General features: G+C 59.2%; 1 protein-coding gene across 1 annotated transcript; it reads left to right on the forward strand.

Annotated features, from left to right (window-relative positions):
• The first annotated feature begins 770 nt into the window (after positions 1-770).
• On the forward strand, positions 771-10,614 carry SHISA8 (shisa family member 8). The gene is made up of 4 exons (XM_050325426.1): positions 771-1,748; positions 8,940-9,064; positions 9,169-9,309; positions 9,796-10,614. The coding sequence occupies exons 1-4, from the start codon at positions 1,201-1,203 to the stop codon at positions 10,110-10,112; spliced, it is 1,131 nt and encodes a 376-aa protein (XP_050181383.1). The 5' UTR covers positions 771-1,200; the 3' UTR covers positions 10,113-10,614.
• Positions 10,615-11,073: the final 459 nt, after the last annotated feature.

Below are 11,073 nucleotides of genomic sequence, written 5' to 3' on the forward strand. Positions count from 1 at the left end.
TCAGTTTCCCCCTCTCTGCTCTTGCTGGAACGGTCCCAGAGCAGGAAAAGCAAATCCTGTCCTTCTGGGGAGAGGAGCTCGGGCAGTGAGAATGAATATCACCTTTATGTGTGGTCCCCACCAGAGACCAGAGCGGTGGCTGCACATCACCCAGAGAGGTCTGGACTTTGAAGCCCAGACATGGGGCCAGCTAGTGGCTGGCTAAAAATCATTGCAGCTCTGGGGAGAACGAGTTCCTAAGAGTGCCCCAGTAGCCCCCATATCGCTCATCCTGCAGCCCCCCTGTGCACAGCTCCCCCTGGGAGATGCTCTGATGTTCACAAGGGACTGGGGCTGCTGCTTTCCGCCCTTCCCTGGGTATCCCCTAGCTGGGGGGCTGCAAGAGAGCACCCACCACCCTGGGGACTCTGTCACCCCAGCACACACCCCTCCTGCACCCCGAAGTGCCAGCCTGCGGCCTCGCAGTCCCCGCCCAGGTGAGTGGGGGTCCGGCGGCAGGGGTGGGGGGTGCTCGGGGGCAGACGGGCAGCGTGGGACGGGTGCCACGCGTGCCCGGCCGCCCGCGGCGGCTGCTCGACGGGGAGGGCGAGTGTCCTGCCGCCCGGTGGCGGCGGGGAGCCTGGCAGAGGACTCGGTGAAGGACCTTCTCCGGTTTCCTCGGGAGGCTGTCAGGCGGCGGGGGAGCCGAGCACCCCGCGCCTCGCTGGCCGCGCCGGCTCCCTCCCTCTCTCCCCCGCACTCCTCCTCCTTCTCCTCCTCCTCCTGCTCCTCCCGCCCTGGTGCGAAGGGCTTTCGCTGCTTCTCTCTTCTCTCTCCTTCCTGTCTCCTCGGCGGACCGCGGTGCCGGGAGACGCGGGTAGAGGCGCGGGGATGGGGTGGCCGCCGGCGCCCGGCCCGCCCGCCCGCTTCAGCCGCCCGCCGCCGCGTCCCCTCCCCGGCCGGCGGGAGGCGGCGGCTCTCCCATGCCGCCCGCCTCGCCCCCTGCTCTGAATTTCTGCCCGTCGGCCGATCTGGGGAGAGACGGGGAGGGGGTACGTCCCCTCGCACTTTCCCCCACCTCCACTTCGTTTTTTCCACCCTTTTTTGCCTCCCCTCCATTACGCACCCCCTCCTCCCCAGCCCGCTTCTCCTCCACCGGGACTGTTCGGCGGCCATGCGGCCGGTCCCGGGCGAGCGGCTCTAACTCGCCACCTCGCCCGGATGGCCCCCCGGAGCCGCGGGCGGATGGAGCCGAGCTACGTCGTGGGTATCTGCTGCCTGGTGCTGCTGGAGCCGGGTCGGGTGTGGAGCGGCGAGCCCAGCACCGGGGGCCCCGGGGAGAGCGGGAACAGCAGTCAGGCACCGCCGCCGGAGACCACGGCCCCCGCGCCCACCGGAGCGGCACCACCGGGGGGAGACCGCTGCCGCGGGTACTACGACGTGATGGGGCAGTGGGACCCGCCGTTCAACTGCAACGCCGGCATCTACCAGTACTGCTGCGGGACCTGCGGGTACCGCTTCTGCTGTCAGTTCAAGCCCGGGCGGCTGGACCAGAGTGGCTGCTCCAACTACGACACCCCCAACTGGGTCAACACGGGCCAGCCACCTGCCCGAGTGGACGAGACCCCCCAGGACCCCACTCGTGACAGGACCAACATGATCGTCTACATCATCTGTGGCGTGGTTGCCATCATGGTGCTGGTGGGCATCTTCACCAAGCTGGGTCTGGAGAAGGCACAGGGCCCCCAGACAGAGATGACCGTCTCCAGGTAAAGGGGTCCAGTACCCCCCCCCCCACTCGGTGTCCCCATGGGTGTCAGCTCATGTTCCCAGCCCATTGCGTAGTGTGAGCCCTGGCTTCACCTTAGGACTGCGAAGAGAGTGAGGTGATCCCCAAAACCCCTGTCCCAGCATGCTGAGACACCAGGGGGTGGGTTGGCTGCAGCTCCCCAACCAGCCCGGGCAGGGAGGGCTGCCAGCCAGGACAGCCTCCACAAGTAGGGGTGGTCATACACCCATCCCCTCTCAAAATGACCTGCTCCGTCTCTTGAGGAGGCATGTCCCTGACTCAGGAGTGCCAACCCACCAGCCAGGGGGATGAGTGACATGAGAACTACAGGATGTGACTTTCCCCCCAAAACAAATCTGTGGTTTCCAATGTCCGTGGAAGGTGAGACTATGGTCTGAATATGTATGGGGTGACTCTGGACTGCAGTCCCCTTGGTCTCAGCCTTGCTGGCAGTGCAGGGGGAGAGGAGGTGGCAAAGACAGCTCCACTGTGGCTGCTGCGCCAGCTTGTGTGTGTGCATGGGTGTGCCCTGCTGCCTGCCTCTGGGCACCAGGGTGGGACATCTCCCTTGTGGGGGGGAGTGCACACTCCTTGGAACTCACCCTCCAGCAGAAAGTTGGGCAGTCTCTTCCTGGACCCCACACCCTGTGGCTCCAGCCCCTGGTTTTTCAGCCCACTCCTGGGGCTGAGCACAGGGCTGGCGGGGGGAAGGTCAGGGTGTCAGGCACATTTTGGCACTGGGGACCCCCTGCGTCTCTCCCAACTCCTGTCCTGCTGCTGTGGCCAGCGGTGCATCTTCCTCTCTCCCTACCTGATACGTGTTTTGGGGCTCTACTTTGCACCTTCCTAGTGAGGACATAGAGTCTGGACAGAAACCCATCTTCATACCATTTTGTTAAGGGATTTTAGCTTTTAAAAAAAGAAAAAGCAGGGCTGGAGGAAATGATGATCACTGGGATCATCAGGGAGCCACCCTGATTGCAACCCCCAGCATGGACACCTTCTCTCCTTCCCCTGGAGCACCCTTCTTTCCCTGCCTGATTAGGACTTGGGTAGCTGCTGGGTGCTGCACCCCAAATCCAAACCCACTGCACCCCATCCCCAGACCCACCCTACTTCTTCCACCGACCCAGGGGAGCAGAGGCTGGCCACCCCTGCTCGGAGGAGGGTCGTATTGAGGAATGGAGGAGGATCACAGGACCCTCCTGAGACACCTGAGGCAGTTTTGGGGGATCCGTGCTGTGCCCCCTCCTTGGCAGGGAGCCTGGCTGTGTGCTGCTGCGTGCCTGCGCCTCCCCCCGCGTTGCCTGAGGAAGCGCTGGCACCTTGACAGGATCAATACGGCCTCCGCCAGCCTCCTGACTCCCCTTCCACTCGCCTGCCTCCGCGTCTTTTTTTGGTCTTCCCCCCCCACCTCCTGGGAAAGAGATACTGCGCTTAGGGAGGGGTCAGACCCTGGAACACCCAGACGTGGGTCTTCATCCCCTGCCATTGAGTCTTGCCTTCTCCCATCAGCAGACACATCAGTGTAACTGCTGCCACTCACCGTGGGCTGTTTTTCTGTGTGTAGCCTCAGTTCTGTGCTGTCGGAGCTGTGTGTTTCCCCATGTCCCCTCTCCCTCTTCTTCATGCAAGCCTGAATTTTCCTAATGAGTTCAGGGAGATAGGTGCCTGTTCTCCCTGAAGCCATATAGGTTTGGGCACTAGCATATAGGTTGGGAGAAGGCGAGTTTTCCTCACCCACCTTTGTGGGACAAAATCAGAAAGACACCTTCATCTGGAGTCAGGAGAGATCTTGCCGTCTTCCATGACCTGTGTCCTTCTGTGTAAGCCATGAGCAGCTTCAGTTCCACAGGGCTGGTGACTGGGAAGCCCTGGCAGGTCAGGAGTGGTGCATCAGGTGCAGAGCCCCAGGAACCAGGCAAGGAACCAGGCTGACATGACCTCCCTGACGCTGGTCTCATGGAGACGGTGCCAGAGGCTGGGTACATGGCATAGGCATCCAAAAAAGGGACACTGTCACCTCCATTCCATTGTGAGCCTGGGGAGCTGGCACAATACATTTTGTCTGAGTGCCTCTGAGAGAGCAGGGCTATTTCTACCTACCTTGTCCTTGTACCCACGCATGGCCCAAGGGGTGGGCAGTACCACCACGCCTCTCTCCCGGCGCCTCAGGTAGGAGCTTCTCATTTGCTCCTTGGGCACCGCATCATGGCCTTGGGCCAGCTCCCTGTTGCACAGTCGTCTTGGTTTCCATTCCTATCCCTCCCTCCCACCAGGGTTTTTTCCGCTCCTGGGGAGCATTGTGTGCTGCCCTGGGTGGCTCCCACCACTGCTTCTTGCAGGTTTCTTGCTTGGGGGGGAAGGTCAACCACTTCTGCACCTCCAGATGTTGTTTATCATGGTTCTGGTCCTGGTCCAAATCCATGAAGAGCGACCAGGTGCAGAAAGTCCACTAGCTCCTCCCTCATGGAGTCACCTGAGTCTGTGTCCAGCTTGTCCTGAGACCCTCACGCCTTAGCCACCTCCAACAGCTCTTCTCCTCACAGATTTGGGTGCTGGTCTACCCAGGAAAGGGGGTGCGCTAGGGATTGCAGCTACCTGATTTGTCCTCCCCTCCTCATCCGCCTTCCTCCTGCAGGGCCTTATGGCAGCTCCCGCAATCCCCTCTCCTTCCTGCTCGGCTCACGCTTGGCATCCTTCCCCGGCACTTGCTTAGCCTGGCCAAACCCTGCGTTGAGTCAAGAACACCTGCCTGTGTTTTTCTTCAGTCCCCGGATCTCCGGGGATGTTGGGTCCTTGGGGGCTGCAAGGATTTGTCTGTGCCCATTGCATGAGAGCAGGCACGTGCCCTGCACCTCTCCCAAAAACCTCTTGGGAGGGGATTGCAAGATTATAGCTAGGGCAGACATCCCTATGGGAAGAGCTGGGCAAAGAACAGGCCCCTGGGGAGTAGTGAGGATTCTGGAGAGGGGCAAAACAGCCATCAGGAGCAGGTGCCCTGGCAGCTGCAGTAGGTGAGAGCACAGTGCTGGCTTTTCACTCTCTAGGTCTCCCCATGCTATTTGGGGTTCACCAAACTTGGCCCCACTGTGCATCTAACTGCACTGGGTATTTCTCTGGCAATGCTCAAGTCCATGGCCATGCCTGCAGTCAATACCAATGGTAGTATGTGGTAGTGAAGACCTAGAAAAGTGTTTGCAGGTAGCATGGTATGCTGCCCTGGCTCTTTGAGGGATCAGAGGGGATCCAGCTCAGCAGGGAGGGAGATCTGGAGCCCTGTCCCTAGACTGAACTTGATGTCTAGGGAGGCTCACTTCCATCACCCAATTCTTTGCCCGAGCTCCATTACCCCACACTGCAACTCCAGCTTTGCAAAGACACCTTGCTACCCCACCGCCTTCCTGAGCATCCTAAGAGTCCCAGCCCCACTGTGCAGGTGTCTCATGGTGTCCATTCTGTTCAGTTGCATAGATGGGCACCTCTTGCCCTGAGCAGACACACTGTAAGCCATGGGAGATGTCCCCACCTTAGGAGGTGAGGATGACGCTCTCGCTGGGCACGGAGGTGGTGTGGCCGGCCGGGATGCCAGCCCACCTGCAGCTGTGATGTGCTGTGTGTCTCCTGCAACGCTGCGCCTCTGCTCCAAAACTCAGCACCCTGCTCATCCACTGGCTACCACCTTCTGTGTCCCTTCCAGGGGTTCACTCCAGCTCAGGGCAACATCATTTCATCCATCACTCCATCATCTGTCCTCTCTTCTGCAGGCTGTGCTCGTCTCCTCACATCACTCCCTGTTCCCTTGCAGGAACTGGCAGCCTCTCTCCTGTTGGGCTTGCCAGGTGTGGGGCTTGGGCCTCCCAAAAGTAGGTCAGCTCCTGGAGTAGGGTGTTCTGCCAAATCCTGGGTCCTGCTCCCACACGGGAACCTCCCCTATGGGATGGCTCAGGAGCACTGAGTGCTGCATGCATGGCTCCTGCCATGGAGCTCTCTCAGCCTCCACCTTCACTGCCCCTGGATCTGCCTCTGTGCTTGGTCTCAGGGCTCGCACCAAGATGGTTTGGGGCATCATTGTTGTACTCATTGGCAGAAATAGGCTTGCCATGGAGGTGGCTGCACGCCCACCAAGTTGACACTGTGCTCAGGCAAGCTGGGTGGCCAGCGACCCTCACAGATGGCCTCACATACTCTGCATCTGTGGCTAGGGTGGTGGATGGAGGCCTCAGTGGTACTGTTCACTCGTGCTTTTTACAGACAAGCAGTGCAGGTCTAAAGCCACATCTGCTCTCCCTTCCCCTCCTCCACCTGCACCCCAGAGCCATTTTGGTGCCACAGACCACCTGGTGACCTAGGGAGATGTGACCTGAGCTTCCCCAAGCCCCCCAGCCACAGGACCAGACTGAGGCTCATAAAACCCCCAAAATCTTGTTTGGTGAGACAGCAGATCCTCAGGACAGTGTCACTCTCTATGTCCACCTCCCCTGCACTGCAACACCTGGGGACGGGCCAGGGAGGGGGTGCAGCCCCAGAGAGACCTACTGGCACCCATAGCCTATGGCACCACTTGTGGTGCAAGGGCGGGGTGAATCCGAGTGTTGCTGGTACTGAGGGCTCATGATACATTTCTCACCATGGCAGAGTAGCTCATTAAGAGCTGCTCATGCTGTTGTTAATTGTTATCATCCGCAGGCCCTGGGTGGTCAGCATTGAGGGCAGGTTTATGGGAAAGAGCATTGACAGATTTATCTGGAGAGGAAGTCAGAGATAAAGGATTACTCAAGCTTCATAAATAGACCCGAGGAAAAGAAAAAATTATTTAAAAAATAGGTCAAATCGCATTGAACTTCCTGTTGAAACAATCCTGTTTGAACGCTGGCCCTGGGGACAGGCAAGAGCAGGCAGTGTCCAGTGGGGAGGGGGCCAGCGAGCAGTGCACCCCGGGGAAGGTGGGAGCTGACAGGGCGGCAGCTCCCTGTGTTGACAGCCTACACCCATGGCCTTGGGGGACCTGCCTCCCCCCTGCCCTTCCTGGACAGAGCCCACTGCCCACCCAGGCATGTGCCCAGGGTTTCTCTGTGCCTGGCCTTGACCCTAGTTGGGTCAGTCCACTTCAAGAGGGGTCCTGGGGAGGTGCAGGATTTGAATAGCTGCAGGATGGAGGTGGCACAGCCTCCCCGGGCAGCCTGGTCAAGCGCTTAACCACTCTTGCAGGAGAAAAGATTGTTTCTTCTGTTTAAACAGTATTTCCTGTGTTTCTATTGCCCCTGTCACTTCTTGTCAGCCTGGCACTGTCCTTGTTGCACCCTCCCTTCAGATACTCACCTACATTGATAAGATCCCCCAGAGGCTTCTCTTCTCCGGGCTGAACAGTCCCAGTTCTCTCAGCCTTTCATATAAAAGATGCTCCAGTCCCTGTGGCTCCCAGTCCCTCCAGATCTCTGTGGCCCTTCCCTGCACTCTCTCCCATATGTCCATGTCTATCCCGTACTTAGGAGCCCAGAGCTGGAGCCAGCACTCCAGGTGTGGCCTCACCAGTGCTGAGCAGAGAGGAAGGATCAACTTCCTCAGGCCTACTGGCAACACTTTGCCTTATGCAGCCCAGGAGACCATTCAGCGATTTTGTCCCAAGGGCACACTGCAAGCTCATAGTCAACTTCGTGTCCACCAGGATCCCCAGATCCTTTTCCACCAAGCTGCCTTCCAGCTGTCAGCTGCCAGGGTTTGTTCCTTCCTCATTCAATTTGTTCAGCTCCATGACTGTCCTCTTGGGCCATTTGGAGATTAGGTGATCCCAGAGGGGTTGCTACCCAAAGCTTCCCAAGAATGATGTGAAATTCACCCAAAGGGCAAGCGACCTTCCCTTGTAGCTTTGTTCTTGCCATCGCCCTGTGATATTGACTGGAGCCAAACTGGGAGGAAAAATGGGGGGCCCCACAAGCATACACACCCCTGGGCACAATACATTGTTTTCCCCTTGTTCTAACTGTCTTTCCTGGCAATTCCCTGTACCACATTCGCTAGGTTTTTGAGCACTCTGGTGCCATGAGCTGACACGTCTACCAAGTCAGGATTATTCCCTGCTTCCTCTCCCATTTGCATTTATGCATGTTGAGTTTAATCTGCTGTTTTATCATCCAACCACTTGCTAACCGTCAGCTCCTGCCACAGCTCCCAGTGTGCGTCTATGAGCCAGCCAGAGCCTTCAAGGCGCGAGGCACGCTGACAGTGAGCTGGGGATTAGGGAGCCAAAAAAAGCCCCGAGTGGACACCCCTCCACTCTTGCAGTCACCCAGGGATGGTCGTGGCAGGGGCAATGGCACGTCTTCTCATTACAAAGTCCCACACCAGCAGGAGCATCCCAACCTGTCCTTGGACTTGCTGCCAAAGGCTGCAGCGGCAGGTGGGTATGCCCTGCTCCTGTGCTCCCTCTGTCCCTGCTGGTGTATCTTGCTCTGGAATCACTGGTGTGCCCCACTCTGGCACCATTGCTATACCCCACTCTGCCACGGCCAGCATGCCTCGCTCTCGCACTGCCGGCGCACCGCGGTGGGACTGCAGCATCTCTGTCCATGAATGTTAAACGAAATAGGGCTCTATCTTATGTAATGGTGTTTAATGTTTAATGCTGTTACTTACAAGGAGGGCGTTATGCACAGACAGCGCCTGCGCCAGAGGCTGCCACAAGTTCATCCCCTTCCCCGAAGGGGTGCAAGTGGCCTCTCTAATCCCTTCCTCAGGGTCTTCTCTGTTTCAAAGGCACTCGAGCGGAGGTGTTGCCTCCTCTCCCCACCTACACCAGGCTCTCACTCAAGAGGAGCAGCCCCCAGGTGTTGTTCCAGCTGCCATCATATCAAGTTCCTCTGCCTCAGTGCATCATACCCTTGAACCCCGCTCCAAACCATGCATCTCCCTCACCACCCTCACCCACTGATAACCCTGGCTCTGGAGGGCTCAGCCCCAACCTGATCCCAATTACTTGTTCAGGTGGGGCTCACTAGCCCACCTGCAGAAGCTGGGTTAGGAGCCTGCATGCATCCTGGCTCTCAGCAGCCATTTCCTAGCCCCAGGCTGCCCAGCTCTGCCTCCAAAGAGCACGGTTTAGGGTTGGGATGCATTAGGGAGCCCAGGAGAACAGGATATTGCCCTAACAGCCCTTTCATCCCTTTCCCAGGACACTGACAGATCTGCTGAAGCAGCCAGGCCAGAGCCCCTCTGAGAACATGGACAGTCTCATGGGGGGTGTGCAGGTCCCACTGGGCGAGGGGCTGGCCCGGGGCCCCCCCCGAAACAGCACAGGTAAGGTGCTGGTGTGATGGGGAAAAGTAAGTTCCCTTGGGTGGATAAAGGCAGCGGGAGGGCACAGCCTGAGGCTGAGCCCCCACCTCCCTCTGCCCCTCCAGACAAGCCACCCTTGAACAACGCGGTGGCCATTGCTCCCTCACTGGGGCGGCCCCACAGCCACGGCAAGCGCCTGCCACTGGCCAGCAGCCTGGCCCTGTCAGCCTCAGACTACACTTCCTACACCACCCTCAAGGTTGGAGGTGAGTGCCGCTGCCGTGTGGGATGGGAGAGTGGCGGGGGGACCCAGCAAGACGAGTGGGGAGGGGCATGGGGCTCCCAGAGGAGCATGGACAGGACAAGCATCCCAGTTTCCCAGGGCTCCCGGGATGGTTGCTCATAGCAGAAACTCTTTGGCTCCTCCACTGTTCCACCAGCCTGCTGTGCTGCCCAGTCAGTTGGTGTCCGAGGTCCCCCATGGATCCAGTGCACTTCCCAGCCAGTCAGTACCCAGAATCCCGCACAGACCTGAAGCACTGCCCACCCCATCAGACCTCAGGATCTGCATGGACACACTGCACTCCCCAGCCAGTTCATTGACAAGATCCCCCCTCCCTGGCTAATCAGTACCCAGGATCCCTCCCACAGTCCCATCCCAGCCTTCCCCACCAGTGCACCCTCCCTGGTCCCCCCAAACCAGCAGAAGTGGGTGTCCCTGCAGGGGTGACACCGCACCTCTGTCCCCACAGAGAGCGCCTCCGAGGACTTCTACAGGCGATTCGGGGGGCTGGAGACACCCCCTGCCAGCACACTGCCCTTCACACCCACCGAGACACCAGTGCTGTCCAAGGGCTGCCCCCTGCCCAAGGCCAAGGGCCCCAAGCTGCCAGGGAGCCTGGCCTTCCCGGGGGGCTGGGAGGGGGCCCCCCATCGCGGCCCCCACCGGCCAGGCCTGGCCACCCTGCGCCCCGAGGGGCCACCTGAGACCTTCGGCCCCTCCACCCCCCTGTACGGCCAGCACACCCGGCACCTCGCCACCAACAGCAAGACTGAAGTCACTGTCTGACGACCAGCACTACCAGGGGCTGGGGCTGCCCCCTCACCAGGGTGTTGCTGCCCTCAGGGGCAGCCCACCAGAGCAAGGCATCGTAGGACCTACGCAAACTGCGACGGCTGGCCAGAGGGGGAGACGCGCCGTCCTTCCTACCCTCCAGGGATGGGAACTGCCAGCTGCACTTCACCATCGGGGAGGCATTGGGCTCTCATCTGGGCAACAAGTTTCAGCCATTCTCAGCCCACCCCATGAAGAGGCTGAGCTGAGGGCACACTGGCACAGCAGTACCCTGCGCAAAGGACAGGGGACGATGCTGGACAGACTGGGAACACATCCTGCTGTGGCCAGGCACCCTCAACATAGCTCCTGTGAGCAGGTGGTGGGGAAGAACAATGGACTCAAAGCACCAGCCCGGTGCTGCCAGTAAAGCCCGAGCAGCCCCTTTCTCTCCCCAGCCTCCCCTTTCCCACTGCCCCCATCTCCACCTTGTCAATAAATAATACATTAAACCATGGCCTTGGTATGGATTGACTGGGGAATTCCACATTGCTCCCAAACCCCCAACACCTTCCCCCCAGGGCAGCAGAGTGCAAAGTCCACTCCCACAGGGCCTGGGGAACCCCCCCACGATGGGGGACATGGTGGGAACACAGCTTCCAAGCCCAACTGCAAAACCCTTCGAGCAGCTACACAAAAATGAGATCTCCTCTGTCTGAAGTTTAATGGTTCTGACAGAGTTTTACCAGGGGGAGCAGAGAAACAGAGATGGAGTGAAAGGACATTATTCTAAACCAAGGTCAGCTAACAGCTTTTGTCCCATAGAGATGCTCCTAAAATTGTGGGTTTCTGGCGTAGCTTTACCTTGCTTGGCTTTGCTCAAGCTATCAGCCTCTTGAGTTGCTTCCAAAGGAGCACGGGGACACCAACCACACTTGCTCCACCAAGGGACCATCTTTTGTTGCAAGCTGTACAG

This window comes from Myiozetetes cayanensis, unplaced genomic scaffold (assembly GCF_022539395.1).
Source record: "Myiozetetes cayanensis isolate MyiCay16 unplaced genomic scaffold, myiCay2020 scf3, whole genome shotgun sequence".
In the NCBI taxonomy this organism is placed as follows: Eukaryota; Metazoa; Chordata; class Aves; order Passeriformes; family Tyrannidae; genus Myiozetetes; species Myiozetetes cayanensis.

Bases quoted from the DNA above. Each gene is read 5' to 3' on its own strand.
- SHISA8 (XM_050325426.1), top strand. From the start codon at position 1,201: ATGGCCCCCCGGAGCCGCGGGCGGATGGAGCCGAGCTACGTCGTGGGT. The intron at 9,065-9,168 runs GTAAGGTGCTGG...CTGCCCCTCCAG, and splicing joins CCCCCCCCGAAACAGCACAG to ACAAGCCACCCTTGAACAAC. The intron at 9,310-9,795 runs GTGAGTGCCGCT...CTGTCCCCACAG, and splicing joins CACCACCCTCAAGGTTGGAG to AGAGCGCCTCCGAGGACTTC.